This window comes from Staurois parvus, unplaced genomic scaffold (assembly GCF_062004578.1).
Source record: "Staurois parvus isolate SC_StPar_1 unplaced genomic scaffold, SC_StPar_1.0 ptg000216l, whole genome shotgun sequence".
Taxonomy (NCBI): Eukaryota; Metazoa; Chordata; class Amphibia; order Anura; family Ranidae; genus Staurois; species Staurois parvus.
Genome location: NW_028318012.1, coordinates 48438 through 68719, shown reverse-complemented (window position 1 = coordinate 68719; position 20282 = coordinate 48438). Strand labels below are relative to the sequence as shown.

Here is a 20282-nt window from a genome sequence, read left to right as displayed (position 1 = left end):
GGTCTGACAATGGGTCCAAGGATTTCATCCCGATACCTAATTGCAGTCAGGGTGCCATTGTCTAGCCTGTAGAGGTCTGTGCGTCCCTCCATGGATATGCCTCCCCAGACCATCACTGACCCACCACCAAACAGTCATGCTGAACGATGTTACAGGCAGTATGATGGCTTCTCCAGACTCTTTCATGTCTGTCACATGTGCTCAGGGTGAACCTCCTCTATGAAAAGCACAGGGCGCCAGTGGGGGACCTGCTAATTCTGGTGTTCAATGGCAAATGCCAATCGAGCTCTATGGTGCCGGGCAGTGATCACATGGACCACTAGAGGTCATCGGGCCTTTAGGCCACCCTAAAGTCTGTTTCTGATTTTTTGGTCAGAGACATTCACACCAGTGGACTGCTGGAGGTCATGTTGTAGGGCTCTGGAAGTGCTCCTTGCACATACGGGCAGATACCAGTCCTGCTGATGGGTTAAGGACCTTCTACAGCCCTGTCCAGCTCTCCTAGAGAAACTGCCTGTCTCCTGGAATCTCCTCCATGCTCTTGAGACTGTGCTAGTAGACTGAGCAAACCTTTTGACAATGTCACGTATTTATATGCCATCCTGGAGGAGTTGGACTGCCTGTGCAACCTCTGTAGGGTCCAGGTATTGCCTCACGCTATCAGTAGTGACACTGACCCTAGCTAAATGTAAAACTAGTGAAAAACGTCAGTGGCCTCCACCTGTAAAACATTCCTGTTTTGGGGAACATCTCATTGTTGCCCACCTAGTGCACCTGTTTTTAATTTCATTAACACCAAAGCTGATGAACAACCCCCTCTGCTACTTATCTGACCAGATCAACATCCCAGGAGTTTAACTGACTTGATGCTATACTCTGATTAAAAATATATATATACACACACACGCATATAATTTTTTTTTTGTAATTTATTCTATTGAATGAATGATGGTAAATGTTACCCTTCACTATAATCCAAGCTCGTTTTAATGTTCTTTGCTTTGTGTTGGGGCTTATTGACTGTGTAACGATGATTATCACCATGGCAGGTATGAGAAATTGTACATTAACATATAATTAGCAGTTAGAAAGGCGCACTGCTTACATTGTCGGAGGGAAAAGCTTTGGCTTCAAGCAGGATCTTATGGCGAGCTTTTGTAGGCTTGTAAAAGGATAGCTGTAAAACAAAGAGATGGAAAGGCATAACTGAATAAATTCAGCGAAGCGAGTCTTTTATCACATAACAACCCTAATGACTTAATGAGTGAATCCTTAAAAAAATTAGGAGAATTGCATGCTAAGTGCAGATATATAGAGAATGCCTTAAAGCACACACCTCTCCCTATTGCTTCATTTTTGTAAAGCTGAACTCTAGGAAATACAAACAGCCCATTAAAGCAGATCTGTAAACACTAATACATCATTAAAGGTTTTTTTCAAACACAATCATTGTAAGTAACTGGATTCAACCTGGTAACAGCCTCTTGCAGCCCTTGTATAAGAGAGCTCAGACTAGGGCAGGAAGTAGCAGCATAAGAAGCCAATCAGTTCATGTGATAAGAAGCATACTGATAGGAGGAAAGACCAGAGTGACAGAGGTGAGCTCATCACTATCCTACTTGTCCTTTCATTGTCCAGTCAAAGATTGGGTGGCCCAGGACCATCTGGGCTCAGGGGAGATGCGTTGAATGATGCTGGCCATTCAATTGAGGATATCTAGTGGTAGAAAAAAAGTAATGGGAAGAAGCCTCTGAACTAAGAGTGAATATTGCTACTGCTTTTACTGCTTGTTACAACGCATTGCACTGTTTACTCTTTTATTTGACATGCAATGACATGTGTTGTGATCCATAATAATGAAGACATGCTGCATTTTTTTTTAACACTATGGTGTGAATTGGGCACATAGAAAGCAATTGTTGACTAAATGTCTTTACATTGGAGCCTGCGTTGATTATCCCCCTTGTCTACCAAGGTACGACCCGGTATAGAAGGGGCTAAATCAAGTTCACGGCTTGAGCTTGGTATCGTTTTTTTATACCTGGTGAAGGGCTTTAAGAAAAAAGTGATCAGATGGCTATGGGGCGCTGAAGGTGTACCCCCCAACCAACAACGGTGCCTGCTGTGGTTCCTAGGCTCTTCTATTCCTTGGGGGAGTCTGGGACCATGGTAAATGGCTCCTACAGTGAGAAAAAGGAGGCGATCAGGGAACATCTGTTTCCTCATCTCCCCTGCAACTAATGACCTCAGGAGTAGCGTATTACGCCACTTCTGGCCTCATGGCTGTCATTCCCTGGCTACAGTAGCCAATGATGCAGCTACTCAAGAACAATCTGTGTTTCATTAGCTGCAGTGAAGAGCAGGAGGGGCATTGGGAAAGCAATAGACCCCCAATGTCTCCATAAAGAGGACTTCTCACCTGCCTAATGTTTTCACATAGGGGGCTTCGTAGCTCCATGTGATAACAATTAAAGCGGTTCTAAAGCCTAAACATATTTTACCTTAATGCATTCTTTAAGCCATCTTCCGGCCTGGTAGAATCTAGCAACAGGTAAAGTGATTCTAAAGGCTTAAATAAAAAACAAAAAATAACACAAATGTCTATACTTACCTGCTGTGTGCAGTGGTTTTGCACAGACCATTAAATCTTGTTCATCTCAGATTATTAAAAACAGTGCCAAGTCACCCTGTCTGTTGGTTCCTTAATAAGTTGATACACCACTTAGGCCCCTCCTACATGCAGACCTTGCATTTTAGAACATGGTTCCATTTAAAAGTAGTAAGCCCCTAAAATGCACAACATTAATATAACCTCAGAGAAATGTTTCCTTTTTAAAGTTCCATTCATGAACTAGTCTTGGGTCTTGGGTCATCTTATACCGCAGAGGTCTGGCAGAATCTAGCAACAGTTAACCTCACTGCCACCCCTCCAATGGAGAACTCCTCTGGCATAGTGAAATTGTAAGTAGAACTTGTATCATTCAAAAACAAGGTCTACCTCTTGCCAGTATTTCACACACAAAGAAACAATATATCCCACAGCTTCTACGGTGCCAAGATTATATTTGGCTATTGTGTCTTGTTGGTTGGGGTAGACCATTAAATCTTGTTAATCTCATATTCCTAAAAAAACAGTGCAAAGCCACCCTGTCTGGTGGTTCTTCCATAAGTTGGTAAACCACTTAGGCCTTGAATTTTAGTGCAAGGTTCTATTTAAAAGTAGAAAACCCTTTAAATATGCAACATTGATATAACCTCATAGAAAAAATTTCCTTTTCAAGGTTCCCTTTCCGGACTAAACTTGGGTAATCTTATACCGCAGCAGCCTGGCGGAATCTAGCAACAGTTAACCTTACCACCACCCTTCCAATGGAGCACTCCTATGGTACAGTGAAATTATAAGTGTAACTGTCAGGGATCTCCTCGATCCCTGCCGCGATGGTCCCGGCGCAGGCGCACTGCTCCGCCCTGTACACGGGCACTAGGTCTGGGCCGGCCGCGGCGTTCGAGTTCGCGCATGCGCAGTAGAAGCCGCGGCCGCCCGCTGGGCACCAATGGCAGCGCAGGGCGGGATATTTAAAGGTCCCTGAGCTGTCATTTCTCTGCCTTCTGGTCTTACCTGCTCCCTGTGATCCTGTACCTGTGCCTAGTAAGTTTATTGACCCGGATTGTTTATTGACCTGCTGATTTCTCCTGCCCAGACCCTTGCTTGCCTGACCTCTCTCCCTGGATGCCCCCCATTAGATCTGACCTCCTGTTGCTGACCTGGCGTGTGACCCGACGATTCTCTGCCTGCTCCCTTGTACCTTACCGTCCTCTACTTTACCGACTCGGCCTGTCTGACTATGCACTTGCTCAGCCATCCATCCATCCCATCGGGGTCACCCGACCTCCTCACATCTGGCTCTCCCTGGTTGGAGCCCCTGGCGAACACCCCTACCACTGACAGGTGTGCTCAGTAGAGGCGACCTGGTCTCGGGGTACTACAAGTCCATCCCCACCATCAGGGGCCCTGGTGAACAAGTACCCTGGGGCTTAGACTCTGCGCTCTGGGCACGCCTGACCAGTGGAGTGCTAGTGGTGCCGCTCGGCGGTCCCTCACAGTAACTAGTTTCACTCGAAAATAAGGTCTACCTCTGTCAGTATTTCCCAGACAAAGAAACAATGTATCTCACACCTTTTGTGGCAAAGATTGTATTTGACTACTGTGTCTTGCTGGTTGAAATTGACCACTAAATCTTGTTAATCTCATATTCATTACAAATGTACCAAGCCATCCTGTCTGGTGGTTCTTCCATAAGTTTGTATGACACTTAAGCCCCTCCTACACACAGGCCTTGGATTTTAACGCATGTTTCCATTTAAAGTAGAAAACCCTTTAAATAGTCAAAGTTGATATAGCCTCATAGAAAAAGGATTCCTTTTCAAGGTTCCCTTCCCAGACTAGTCTTGGGTCTTGGGCCACCTTATACCTCAGCGGCCTGGAGGAATCTAGAAAGAGTTAACCTTACCACCACCCCTACAATGCAGCACTCCTCTGGCACAGTGAAATTGTAAGTGGAACTTGTATCATTTGAAAATGAGGTCTACCTCTTTATTTTCTAGACAAAGAAACAGTGTATCTCACAGCTTCTGGTGGTTCCTCCATAGTTAGCAGTTCACATAGGAACCGCTTACATGTGGACCTTGCACTTTAGCGCATGGTCCTATTTAAAAGTAGAAAACCCTTTAAGTACACAGCATTGATATGACCTCGTAGAAAAATGACGATTTACCTAGGATTGTAACCTGGTTCTGAAAAATGTAAAACTCAGAAGCCGCAGACGATTATTGTTCCATATTTGCTTCTGTGCGTTGGAAGGAAACAGTTTCTTGAATAGAAAAAGTAATGATTCTCAGTGTGAGCACGCATAATAGATAAGGAGAATCTGCAATTGAAAGTAGACCATCCAGCGCAGGAGAGAAAAGACTTACCATCTGAAGATGCAAATTAACCGTCAGTCCATTCATTAATGCCACCTCTTCAGATTTGGCACCTGCAAAACATTACAGAGATCTCAGCAATTCTCTTTTTTGTCCCTTAATTTCCAATAATATGGAAAATCTCTACTATGCAGAAATAGTGAACGCATTTTTTAATGTGTCACAAAAATAAACGTGGCGGTCTATTTATTTCCCTCATTTGGCGACCGGAATAAGAAAGATAATAAAGTAGTCGTGTTATGTAGTAAACTGGCGCTTGATTTATGGCCGTGATTATTTTCCCGCTGAATCTGTACAAACTTTGATTTAGTTAGGAAAGCAGGTGAAAATGGGAGTTTAAAAGAGAACAGAAGATACACGGGGTTCTGAAATGTAGGAATGAATGAGATTGCCAAATTAATCAACTTTCTACAACAATACCGAGCGACCTAATCTGCAGAGGCAAGGAATACGTTCATCGGGCAATGCTTTGTGATGCGTCCAAAAAAAAATGCAAAATGCTTGGGGATCTGCATGAAACATAGAAACATACAAAGTGACGCCAGAAAAAGACCGAGTGGTCCATTGAGTCTGCCCGTTTTTTGTTTTTTTTTTGTGGGGTGGGGGGTTGTTTTTTTATAGATACAAACTTATCCCAAGCATGTTTGAAGCTATTTACTGTTGACCGGCTCACTATCCCTGCTGGAAGTTTATTTCAACCATCAACTGCTTGAGTAAAATAAAATTTTCTGAGATTAGTTTTGAACTTCCAGTTAGTTTAAGGCCATGTCCCCGTGTTCTTGATTTTGGTTTCATGTTGAAAATACTGCCCTACCTGGTCAAAAAAATTGGTAATATAGTAAAAAAAAAATCCAATCAGATTAGTCTATCATGATCTGCCCACGGTAAAGCCATGCTACTTTAGATCGAGCAAGTTGTGTGTTTTCAAGTGATCAATGATCCTTCTTTTCAGGAGTGATTCCATTAACTTCACTACAACAGATGTTAAAGTCACTGGCCAGTAATTGCCAGTTTCTATCTTGCTGCCTTTTTGTGGATAAGTACAATATTAGCTGTCCGTCAGTCATGGGGAGCTTCTCTGTATCCAGCTACCACTGTTCAAACTATGCGCTTTTGTCCTGCTGCACTTCCAATGAGCAAAGTCTACAAATACTGGTAAACATTATTTGTGTCTAAACTGAGTATGTGACTTTGGAGGACTCCAATAAGCACTAATCCTGGGTTGTCACCAGAACTAGTGCCCCCATTGGAAGATTTCTCCTTTATTCCTGTTCTGGTGACAACCCAAAATTTAGGATTTTTTTTCGCTCTCAAAGATAAAGGTTAATAGGACAAATAGAGCAAGGGCATCTCCTTAACAGGGGCACAGACAGCAGTAAAAACGTGGCATGTAAACACTGGCTTCTGTGCATGAATGAGGCGTAGCTCAGTCCCAAAACTATATGAAATCTCTCATACATACACAATGCCCATGGGACTTACAAAGAGGTATGCCATATGGTTAGCACTTCCGCCTGGCAATACTAGCGTCGTTGGTTCAAATCCCAACCACGGCACTACCTGCCTGGAATTTCGATGTTCTCCCTGTGCCTTTATGGGTTTCCTCTAAGTACTCAGGTTTTCTCCCTCACTCCAAAGACATGCTGGTAGGTTAACTGGCTCCTGTGTAAATTGGCCCTAGTATGTGTATGTATGCAAGTTAGGGACCTTAGATTGTACACCCCTTGAGGGTTAGGGACTGATGTGAATATACAATATATATGTAAAGTGCTGCATAAAGTGATGGCACTATATAAGTACCTGTAATAATAATAAAAGAAACGATCCAACATTTAAAAATCTTGCCACTTTGCTAAAATATACATATGATTATTAAAAACCTCCAAGTAAGTGTACAGAATCATTAGATATATCAGAAATACATTTGTCATCAATTCACATATAAAAAGCATTGTAGAGCAACATTAAGAGCACAGCAGGCATGATCAAGCAACGTCATGAAACTCTACGCGTTTCGTGAAACAATGTTCACTTCTTCAGGAGTGATCAAGTATACACCAACTGGAAAATGACAAATGACAGCCAGACCATCACTGGCTGGATCCTGAGCACAACAGGGGATCACAATCAGGTGAGGCTTCCAATTGGTGTATACAGTGCCTTGAAAAAGTATTCTTACCCCTTGAAATTTCCACATTTTGTCATGTTACAACCTAAAATGTAAATGTATTTTATTGGGATTTAATGAGATAGACAAGCACAAAGTGGCACATAATTGTGAAGTGGAAGGAAAATGATAAAAATGGTTTTTAATATTTTTTACAAATACATATATGAAAAGTGTGGCGTGCATTTGTATTTATATTGTAGAACCCCCTTTCTCTGCAATTCCAGCTGCACGTCTTTTTGGGCATGTCTCTACCAGCTGTGCACATCTAGAGAGGGACATTTCTGCCCATTCTTCTTTGCAAAATAGCTCATGTTCTTTCAGATTGGATGGAGAGCGTCTGTGAACAGAAATTTTCAAGTCTTGCCACAGATTCTCAATTGGATTTAGGTCTGGACTTTGACTGGGCCATTCTAACACATGAATATGCTTTAATCTAAACCATTCCATTGTAGCTCTGGCTGTATGTTTAGGGTCATTGTCCTACTGGAAGGTGAACCTCCGCCCCAGTCTCCAGTCTTTTGCAGACAGGTTTTCTTCTAAGATTGCCTTGTATTTGGCTCCATTCATCTTCCCATCAAATCTGATCAGCTTCCCTGTCCCTGCTGAAGAGAAGCATCCCCATAACATGATGCGCCACCACCATGTTTCAAGGTGGGGATGGTGTGTTCAGGGTGATGTGCAGTGTTAGTTTTCCACCACACATAGCATTTTTCTTTTCGGCCAAAAAGTTCAATTTTGGTCTCATCTGACCAGAGCACCTTCTGCCACATGTTTGCTGTGTCCCCCACATGGCTTGTTGCAAACTGCGAATGGGACTTCTTATGGCTTTCTTTCAACAATGGCTGTCTTCTTGCCACTCTTCCATAAAGCCAGATTTGTGGAGTGCACGACTAATAGTTGTCCTGTGGACAGATTCTCCCACCTGAGTTGTGGATCTCTGCACACAGGTGGACTCTGTTTAATAATTAGGTGACTTCTGAAGGCAACTGGTTCCACTAGATTTTAGTTAGGGGTATCAGAATAAAGGGGGCTGAATACAAATGCACACCACACTTTTCACATATTTACTGGTAACAAATATACTTAAAATCATTTATCATTTTCCTTCCACTTCACAATGATGTGCCACTTTGTGTTGGTCTATCACAGTGGTCGGCAAGCCGCGGCTCGCGAGCCACATGCGGCTCTTTACACGCTTTAATGCGGCTCTTGTGTGCCGGGCGCCCGCTCCCCTCCCTCCTCTCGGGCGGCAGGGACTCTGCAGCGTGATCCAAAAAAAAACAGCCAGGGCAGCGCGCTCAAATGCAATGATTGGCCAGTCTCGCTGCCACTCACATCCTGATAGCCAGTGATTGGCTGTCAGGATGTGTGTAGGCGGGGCAGCGTGACGAACGTGAGAGGAGCTAGGCTCCTCTCACAGTCCGCCCTGAAGACCGGAACGGCAAGGGAACACGGCGAGAGGAACGCGCGGAGCAAAGGTAAGTGAATTGACACAGGGGGGACTTGGCTTACTACTTGCTACTTACTTACTACTACTATATGAGGGATGAATTAATATGGGGGATGAATTACTATAGGGGGGATGAATTACTATAGGGGGGATGAATTACTATATGGGGGATGAATTACTATGGGGGATGAATTACTATATGGGGGATGAATTACTATATGGGGGATGAATTACTATGGGGGATGAATTACTATATGGGGGATGAATTACTATATGGGGGATTAATTACTATATGGGGGATGAATTACTATGGGGGATGAATTACTATATGGGGGATGAATTACTATATGGGGGATGAATTACTATATGGGGGATGAATTACTATATGGGGGATGAATTACTATAAAAACTTATTGAAACTAAAAACAGTGTACCATCCTATGTGTTTTCAGTTTTAAAAATGTGGCTCTCAAAATAAATTTCAATCGTGGTTTTGGCAAGATTTGGCTCAGTTGAAAAAAAAAAGGTTGCCCACCACTGGTCTATCACATCAAATCCCAATAAAATACATTTACCGTATTTGCCGGCGTATAAGACGACTGGGCGTATAAGACGACCCCCCTACTTTTCCTGCTAAAATGTAGTGTTTGGGCTATACTCGCCGTATAAGACTACCCCTCTTCCAATGCACACCAGTTGGAGGAATAGTGCCCCATCATTGATGTCAGTGGGAGGAATAGTGCCCCATCATTGGTATTAGTGGCAGGAATAGTGCCCCATCATTGGTATTAGTGGCAGGAATAGTGCCCCATCATTGGCATTAGTGGCAGGAATAGTGCCCTATCATTAGTATCAGTGGAGGAATAGTGCTCCATCATTGGTGTCAGTGGAAGGAACAGTGCCCCATCATTGGTGTCAGTGGGAGGAACAGTGCCCCATCATTGGTGTCAGTGGGAGGAACAGTGCCCCATCATTGGTGTCAGTGGGAGGAACAGTGCCCCATCATTGGTGTCAGTGGGAGGAACAGTGCCCCATCATTGGTGTCAGTGGGAGGAACAGTGCCCCATCATTGGTGTCAGTGGGAGGAATAGTGCCCCATCATTGGTGTCAGTGGGAGGAATAGTGCCCCATCATTGGTGTCAGTGGGAGGAATAGTGCCCCATCATTGGTGTCAGTGGGAGGAATAGTGCCCCATCATTGGTGTCAGTGGGAGGAATAGTGCCCCATCATTGGTGTCAGTGGGAGGAATAGTGCCCCATCATTGGTATCAGTGGCAGGAATAGTGCCCCATCATTGGTATCAGTGGGAGGAATAGTGCCCCATCATTGGTATCAGTGGCAGGAATGGTGCCCCATCATTGGTATCAGTGGCAGGAATGGTGCCCCATCATTGGTGTCAGTGGGAGGAATAGTGCCCCATCATTGATGTCAGTGGGAGGAATAGTGCCCCATCATTGGTGTCAGTGGGGGGTGGAATAGTGCCCCATCATTGGTGTCAGTGGGGGGGGGGAATAGTGCCCCATCATTGGTGTCAGTGGGGGGGAGGAATAGTGCCCCATCGTTGGTGTCAGTGGGAGGAATAGTGCCCCATCATTGGTATCAGTGACACCAATGATGGGGCACTATTCCTCCCACTGAGAGTTGCTGACCCTGTTCTCGTATGGTACTGCTGCAGCCAGCATATGTGGTTGCAGCAGCACCTCTACACAGAACACTTACCTGCTGCTCCGGCACTCAATTTTCGCGGGGCCGCTCGGCTCCGCCCCCTCGCCGGTGATTGGCCGCCTGTGTGCCTTTCCTGAGCTACAGTTCTGGCGGCCAATCACCGGTGAGGAGGCGGAGCCGAGCAGCCGCATGAACATCCAGTGGCCGAACTGAAGGAGACGCCGCGCTTCCTGGACCGGATCGTCGTGGGACTGGATCCAGGTAAGAGACATCAGCCCCTGCAAACCCCTGTACTTAATGCCGCAGCCCCCCTAAACATGTGTACCGGCGTATAAGACGACCCCCGACTTTTGAGAAGATTTTCAAGGGTCAAAAAGTCGTCTTATACGACGGTATGTTTTTGGTTGTAACATGACAAAATGTGGAAAATTTCAAGGGGTATGAATACTTTTTCAAGATGCTGTACTTGATCAGCAATAATTACTCCTGAAGAAGTGAATGCTGTTTCACGAAATGTGTAGAGATTCATGATGTTGCTTCATCATCCTCGCAATGCTCATAATGTTGCTATACAATGCTTTTTATATATGAATTGCTAACAAAAACATATACTGTGTTTCTGATATCTAATGACTCTGTACATTTCCTTGGATGTTTTTAATTACTTCAATACCAGGCACTTTCATCCCCTTCTTGCCCAGGCCAATTTTCAGCTTTCAGCGCTGTCACAGTTTGAACGACAATTGTGCGGTCATGCAACACTGTACACAAATGACATTTTTATCTTTTTTTTTGAGACAGATAGAGCTTTTTTGGTGATATTTAATCACAGCTGGGTTTTTTATTTTTTGCTAAACAAACGAAAAAAGAAGAAAACATTTGAAAAATAAAACCATTTTCTTAGTTTCCATTCTAAAAATTTGCAAATAACTAATTTTTCTTCTTCACTGATGTGAGCTGATGAGGCTGCACTGATGGGCACTGATAGGCTGCACTGATGGGCACTGATAGGCATATATGAGGCTGCACTGATGGGCACTGATGAGGCTGTACTGATGGACACTGATCAAGCTGTAATGATAAGGCGGCACTGATGGGCAGTGATGGGTGGCACTGATAAACTTCACTGATGTGCACTGATGATGATGCACTGATAAGGTGGCACTGATAGGTGGCACTAATGGGCACTGATATGCTGTACTGATGAGCACTGATAGACATGGATTGCACTGATGGGGCTGCACTGATATTTTGCACTGATGGCCACTGATATGCTGCGGGGCTATACTGATATTCTGCACTGATGGGCACTGATTATCAGTGCAAATTCTCCTGTCACAGGAAAGCAAGTTATCAGCTTTTCTTTCCCCAGTGCTGTGGCATTGCTGAAGAAAGGTAATATCAATAACTGGCATTTGTTTACATGTGATCAGCTGTGATTCCGAGGGACACAGCTTACTACAGACCATCACGCTGTGCGAGACGTCATATGACTCCACCCGGAGGAACGAAAGGCCCACCTGGCCGTCAATCTGCTGTTGGCAGGCGAGAACCAGTTAATAATCATATGTATATTTTGAATAAAGACTGCAAGATTTTATAATACTGGATTGTTTCCTTTATGGCGTACCTCTTTAAAAGTCGCATGCACATTTTGTTTCTATGGGAGATTCCAGAAGTAAAACCCTTTCAGGGGTTCTAATCCCGCTCTACCCTAACTGTTTGGCCTTTACTTTAGCAATAAAACAACACCTACCTATGGTTCGTAGTAGCTTAGCAGCCTGGGGTGACAATGCTCCTCCATAGATAAAGTACAGTGGGTGAGAGTTGTCACTCTTGGGATGGAAGTGTGTTACTGGCAGGATCATCAGGTGAAAAGCAAAGAAACTATTGGAGGCACCACATCTAAGGAGTGGTAAACTGCAATATATTACATTTATGTTTTAACTTTTTTTTTTATTTATTTCAGGTACTTATATAGTGCTGTCAATTTACGCAGCGCTTTACATATATATTGCACATTCACATCAGTCCCTAACCCTCAAGGGGCATACAATCAAAGGTCCCTAACTCACATTCATACATACACATACTAGGGACAATTTAGACAGGAGCCAATTAACCTACCAGCATGTCTTTGGAGTGTGGGAGGAAACCAGAGTACCTGGAGGAACCCACGCAGGCACAGTGAGAACATGAAAACTTCAGGCAGATGATGCCATGGTTGGGATTTGAACCAACGACCCTAGTACTGCCAGGCGGAAGTGCTAACCTTTTAGCCACTGTGCTGCCTGACTTTAGATACACTTTATTGGAATAAAATTTCAGAAAAAAAATATTACAACTATTTTATTTTAAACTATTTTATTATGTTACTGTATTTTATTAGTATTAATGAAAATGATTACTTAATATAAAACATTAGGGGCATATATATATATATATATATATATATATATATATATATATATATATATATATATACACACTGTTGTTTAAAGTATTTGCAGAGCCATTATGAATTAACTCCATTATGGGTCAAATATACAGTAATACAGTATGTATTTCCTGTGATTGTCAGCTGTGCTTAGTTGCCAAAAACTGGTATTTTCCCAGTTGCAGTATTTCAGGAAAATCCCACATTATGGCCACTAGATGGAGTTGATGATCATAGGAACTACACGTATTAGACACATTACAAGAACAATTAGTAATGGCTGTGTGAATGCTCAGGCATTCACATGTCAAAACTTTTAGAAACCGATTTATATATTCATGGTGTCCCATTCTTTTATCACACACAAAAAGGGAATTCACGTGACCTCAGACCACTGAATTCCAGGCTAAATGCACAACTGAAATACTGTATGTGCATGTGAGTTGCCTTACCTGCCAAAAGTTGTTAGTTATTCTGTTAAAATATTCTTGCAATCGAAATACCTCTAGCACAGCACAGCCGGGTCAGTGACCATACTGTTATTAACTGCAGTTGGGCAATAGATTGTATCTACGACCTGCAAATCAGTCAGTGAAGGAAGTTACTGCTCTGCTCAGCCCCCAATTTTTCTTTGTCAGTGAGTTCCAAGTGTTGTGGTTTTTTATCCAATAATTGCGCGACTCAATCAAAACAATTGAACCTGCAAATAATCAAATGCCATAACTTCTTTTCTGATCAATTTAGACTCAATTTCGATCAGATTCGATCAAGCTGAGATGATGAGCCAGGGCAGAATATTATTGATCATTTTGCATCAATCTGCAGTGCTGAGATACTTTGTCCATGAATATGATTGTATTTCAATCAGATTATACGATTACATGATGGAAACCGAGAAGCGATCAATAACTTGTGACTGTAAATTATAATTGTTATGTTAAAGTGTTACTAAACCCACAACAGTAAAATCAGTCTGTATATGCAGTAAAGCATGCTTGTTATACTCACTGTGGAACCTAAGGGGTTAATCCTCTGCATTATGTAAAAAGGCTGTTTGATCTTGTCTTCTCTGATCCTCCCTTTCTTCTACTGTCCCCAATCCAGCTCTAGGAGGCACTCTGCACATGCTTAGTTTAGTGTGTATGGGAGAGTGCATGTGATCAGCACAGGGCCAATCAGCAATGTCCAGACAGAGGGTCAGGGGTCATGCAGCCTCATAGGACAGTTAATGGAGAATACAAAACTCCTTCTACAAGCCACTGTTATATACTGCTGATGAGAAAAGATATTTAGCAGTTTATATTTACTAAAATAATTGCATGTCCATGTTCTGTGTACTGTGGAAGACCAGATACAGTGAATGCAGGGTCCTGGGTTTAGTAACACTTTAACTAGCAATCAAAATCCACTTCTGCATATGTGGTATATTGATTGTATGGGTTTTCAACTATCGATAGATTATTCCTATCGGAAGAGTTTGATCAGAAAAAAAAAAAATGACCATTTATCAAAGGTGTGTATGGCCACCACAAGACTGATACTTTAGTACACATCTGCCTCTCCTTCCCACAGCCCAGCCCTGCAGAGGTTTAAAGGGGACTAGTCTAAAGGCACGGTCAAGTATTTATAACTTAGTCAAAAAACTTTGATGTATTTTTTGGTATTTTTTTCAAATTTGCCTGAAGTTTAAACTGTTGTTAAAAAATTAAAAACTTAAAGGAGAAGTACAGCCAAAGTTTGTTTAGCGGTACCTTTCCTGTGGATCACAGGAGTGCAAGTTCATTCTGTACTCCTGAGACCCGTTTTCAGCAGACAACAGGCTAAAATCCGCTGTTGGATGACATCACCCAGACGGTCCAGGCTGGGGAAAGATCCCAACTTTAAAGTCAGGATCCACCCAGATGTGTGAACCAGCACTTGGCTCAACCTCTCACTGAGAACTGAGAGATCAGCTTTGCTCTGTGGAGGAAGGTATGCCTCCAAAATGCGTCAGTTCACCAGGTCAGCAAGGGTGCATGTTGTTACATGATTCCCAACTCCAATTGTAGTCTCCATTTTTGTGAGTATTCATTATGAATAATTTTATTACACAAACAATACATCGTTGGTAATGCAAGTGTGTGCACCCTCCTGTTTTTTTTCTGAGCAATCAGTGTCTGATCGTTCAGTTCTCAGTCTTAGAGCTGGCGAGAGACAGATGCAGCATTTACCTAGGTAAGTATGATTTCTAAAAAAAAAAAAACCAAACAAACAAACTTCTCTTTTAAAGGTCTATGTATAAAGGTTTAGCGATGCATTTCAAAATGCAAATATTTGCTGGACAATAAAAATACAATAACAATAAATAACAATAATAAAATATTAAAAAATAATTGGCAATTCTGTCATGAATGTCGTTGTTATGCACCTAGGGTTCTTTCAAACAGGTGGCAAGGAGCAGTAAAAAAAATAAAGGAACAATGTAAAAATTAAAAAAAGTAATAAAATAGTAAACATTTTTTCAAGTGCCCCCGTCCCCCCATGCTTGCACGCAGTGTTGAACGCATATGTAGGTCATGCCCACATATGTAAACATTGTTCGCACCACACATGTGAGGTATCACTGCAAATATCAGAGCGAGAGCAATAATTCAGGCAATATACCTCCTCTGTAACTCTAAACTGGTAACCTGTAGAAATGTTTAAATTGCCGCCTATGGAGATTTTTAAGTACCATAGTTTCGTGCCATTCTACAAGCGTGCGCAATTTTAAAGCGTGACATGTTAAATATCTATTTACTTGGCATAACATTATCTGTCATATTTTACAAAATGATTGGGGTATATATTATGTTTTGTGTTTTTTTTTTTAATTCATTAAAGTGTATTTTTCCCAATAAAATTGTTTGTAAAACTGCTGTCCAAAAAACAGTGTGAAATAAAAAATTCCAATGACCACCATTTTATTCTCTAGGGCAGGGGTCTCCAAATGTTTTAAACAAAGGGCCAGTTTACTGTTCTTCTGGATTTACGGGGGCCAGACTGTGGCCAGCTTGGACTGTGTCCCATTATTGGTTTTAACAGCAGGAATAGTGCCCATTTGTTGGTTTTAGCAGGAGGACTAGTGCATCATGGTTGGTATCAATAGGAGGAACAGTGCATTATGGTTGGTATCACTGGGAGGAATAGTGCACTATGGTTGGTATCAATGGGATGAATAGTGCACTATGGTTGGAATCAATGGGAGGAATAGTGCACCATGGTTGGAATCAATGGGAGGAATAATGCATCATGGTTGGTATCAATGGGATGAATAGTGCACTATGGTTGGAATCAATGGGAGGAATAGTGCACCATGGTTGGAATCAATGGGAGGAATAGTGCACTATGGCTGGAATCAATGGGAGGAATAGTGCACCATGGTTGGTATCAATGGGAGGAATAATGCATCATGGTTGGTATCAATGGGAGGAATAGTGCACTATGGTTGGAATCAATGGGAGGAATAGTACATCATGGTTGGTATAAATGGAAGGAATAGTGCACCATGGTTGGTATTAATGAGAGGGATAGTGCACCATAGTTGGTATGAATTGAAGGAATAGTGCACCATGGTTGGTATCAATGGGAGGAATAGTACACCAAGGTTGGTATCAATGGGAGGAATAATTCGCCATGGTTGGTATCAATGGGAGGAATAATGCACCATTGTTGGTATCAATGGGAGGAATAATGCACCATGGTTGGTATTAATGGGAGGAATAATGCACCATGGTTGGTATCGATGGGAGAAATAGTGCACCATGGTTGGTATCAATGGGAGGAATAATGCATTATGGTTGGTATCAATGGGAGAAATAGCGTACCATGGTTGGTATCAATGGGAGAAATAGCGTACCATGGTTGGTATCAATGGGAGGAATAATGCATTATGGTTGGTATCAATGGGAAAAATAGTGCACCATGGTTGGTATCAATGGGAGTAATAGTTTTTTTTTTTTTTTTTTTTTTATTGTTATTTTTGTGAAAATTATTAATAAATATTTAAATAAATAAAAAAAAAGTAGGCGCAATATTGCCCCATTAAAGTATTTAAAACAAATATTTTATGTTACAAAATGACATTTTTATCATTGATTTAGTAAGCTAAATATCATTCAGGTAGGGTTTACATACAGGCTTGAATGTCCATGTTTTGCATGCTAACCAGTTGACCTCAGCAGTTATTTTGTTCTGGTGCAGCCTAGAACCACAAACCACACATCTAATTGCCTGATGTTTGCATTTCCACCATCTTCACTTTCTTACATTGGCTCTTGATGACCTGAAATCTTTAATTATAAATTCTGATCATGGATATCAAGCTCCCGCCATAAGATTTCAGGTCAGTGTAAGTAAAGAAATGAACAAACTCTGCAGATTAATCCCAGTGTTGTTTTCTTCTATACGGGAGCAATGTTAATATATTCAAGACTCAGGCGATTTTAAAGGCTGCCGCGATGTTAGAAAGGGCACGCCGTTATTTTGACAGAAGATAAATATTACCTGATAATGAGCGTGGATGAATGGGGGCATTTCATAGAACAATAAAAATATAAAGTCAAAAGAACATTTGAAAAAAAAATTCTAGAGCTTATAAAGTTTAGAGATGTGAATATCAAAGAATACCATGGTCAGAAGTAGGGATAAGGTAAATATATTAATTTACTTTATTCCTCCACAGGTGCTTGTTTGGGATGGGAGGGGCTAACTAAATAAGCAGACTCTGCTATTTTGCATGTAATAATTAATATCTCAATATATAATTGCAAGAAAAAAAAAATATTATATAAAATGATTTTCAATTGTATTAATATATCTGGAAGCCCATCATAATTCCTTACAAATAAAAAAAATATATATAGCATATGAACAGATCAAATGACTCTTTTTAGAAGTTCATATCTGTCTACAGTACATAATAGTTATATATACAAATATATTGTACACTTATATCGCAATATATTTTTATTATGAATAATAATAAAAAATATAATACTAAAATAATATAAAAATACATAAAGTTTGATATTTATATAATATACTGCACTTTTCTAAATATATACTGTATAATACAATATATACTATATTGTAAATAATAAGTATAATATATAACAATACATATAATAAGCAACTGGTATTATTATATTACAATATATGCACAATTATGCTGTACAATAGTATATTGTACATTGGTGGACCTATAAGGCCAGTCATTTTATATGTTTGGAGATTTTATATATATATATATATATATATATATATATATATATATATATATATATATACACATACACACACACACACATATATATATACATATATACATACACACACACACTACACATACAGAGAGAGAGAGAGAGAGAGAGATAATTTTTTTAATTTGGTAGAAAGCTTGGTAAACTAGATATTTTTAATGTATATAAATGTATTCAAATAGCTTAATAAATTGCTTATTATTTGTAATTAATTGGCCCTTGCTGGTCCAATATAACTCTGTAAAAACTGCCATACCTGGAATTCAGCTTCCATGTTTTAATATGGACCAAAGTTTTAACATAGGAAGATGTCAGCCCTGTAGATCTCAATTAGGGATGAGTGGAATGATTTTGGTGGAATCGATTTTTCTGAGAATTACCTTTGACCAAGTTCTGCTAAACTCTCACTTTTGCTAATTCAACAGCTTGAACTTAATTTATCTGAATAAAATAATAAACAATCTGCTCTTATTTTACTTTATTTAGAGGGTGTTTTTGGTGCGTGTAATTAGAGTTTAGTTTAATTCCTTAGTGATCTTTATAACAGGCCCAACATAGTTTAAAGTAGCTTTTGTAACCTTTTAGGATCTATGTAAAGCCATTGGCACCCTTAAAGGCCACCAAAAACCAGCTTAGTATGAATGACAGGTACTTTTACACAAGAATTGTAGTTGTCTTCAAATAGATTTCTACATTCTAATTTGGTTGTATTGCTTTAAAATGGATGCCGATAGTAAGGGTTATACAATCTCCCTCAAGTGATTAATAGAAGTTGGGTATTAGAGAACTAATAATGGCCGGGAATAGGAGCAGGCTCTGCATAGTGCTGTATAAATCACTTGCTACCATTTTAATGAATAGCCGTCCAATCACTCTAATTTAAATGCACTTTGCCTTTTTGCATATACACTTCATCACTCTGATTCTATCTGTCGTCAGACGCCCTGTGCTGAATCAGCTCGTTGGCATCGCTAACACTACATTCCACATTACTGCTTCACAAAGTCCACCGGTCTCTGGTTCACAGACTCTGGGAAATGAAATCTAAAAATATATATGTGAAATTATCTTATTTTCTTCCTTTTGGTTTAGTAAATCTACCATTGGAAGAGTTTTGTTATAAAATGTGTGTATCTGTTTGCTAAAATACTTGTTGATCTGAAATTAGTGCTAAATCTTTGGTTTACATGGAAAAAAAATCTATTTAAGTGTAGCACCCTCCTAGTTAGGTTGTTGCTATGTTAGGTAAATTTAGTTTTTGGCTCCACTGTAGCCAGTGGAGGAGGTTGATTGCTTTTGGCTGTTCTGGGTTTTACAGGCTGCAACTTTGATTGCTCCCCCCTGAATTCCAGAACATTCTGGGCTGTTATGGAGCATGGAGGTGGGGTAATCAAATAGGCAGAATAAATATTTATATGGCCTCAGCCAATCCCGGGTCAGGAGGATGACCAGCAGGTGGCTGAGGTGTGCATAAATAGTCTGGGGGCCTAGAACAGCAGGGTACTTGTCCTAGTGAAGAGTGACCTCGGCTGAAGGCTGGAGCATGCGAGTGGTTCAATGTGGTCTCAGCTAAGAGAGAGCTGAGGGGCCAATTTCCAAAGTTTGAAGAACAGTCTGAAGTATTAAAGTCTGCTAAGGATTTGCACGGGAGTTTCAAGGTACAGGGTTCGGCTGATACTGGAAGGAGGCATCCATGTATACAGGGACACAGTGAGTAGAGGTATTGGAGCATTTGCACAAGTATAAGTACTCATGCAAATGCTTAGTATCATATGTGAAAAAGCAAGTTATCCCACGCTACCAATAGGTGATATCACCAGCTTATTGCTTTACCTCCTTACTGTATACTAGGGGGCTGCAAACAATTGAAAGCGTTTCCACAATCTATACAGTCAAAATAAATAAATCTTGCTGTTCCCTCCCTTACCTTATATTAGTGATATCAGTGTCATAAAAGTGATATACATCAACACAATGGCAGTACTCTTACAATAATTCCAACCAAATTCACCATCCATGCAGCAATTTAAGTACTCCTCTGCATTACAAGTCAACACTGTTTAGCCTGAGCCTAGGACATAGATAAGGAGAGAGATAGGGGGTTATTTACTAAAACTGGAGAATGCAAAATCCGGTGCAGCTCTGCGTAGAAACCAGTTCGCTTCCAGGTTTTATTGCCCACGCTTAATCGAACAAGCTGAAGTTGGAAGCTGATTGGTTACCATGCACAGCTGCACCAGATTCTGACTGCACCAGTTTTAGATAACCGATCCCATGAGGTTCCAACCCTTCCCAGAGC

General features: G+C 41.1%; 1 protein-coding gene across 2 annotated transcripts in view; it reads right to left on the bottom strand.

The window, feature by feature from the left end:
* Positions 1 to 20282, bottom strand: part of KYNU (kynureninase) — a 190820-nt gene that overhangs the window by 126942 nt on the left and 43596 nt on the right. For both annotated transcript variants that reach the window (XM_089679043.1, XM_089679044.1), the window contains exons 4-5: positions 4975 to 5036; positions 1106 to 1177 (exon numbers count right to left, since the gene is read on the bottom strand). In XM_089679043.1, the coding sequence (XP_089535169.1) occupies positions 1106 to 1177; positions 4975 to 5036 (134 nt within the window). The remainder of the gene's footprint in view (positions 1 to 1105; positions 1178 to 4974; positions 5037 to 20282) is intronic.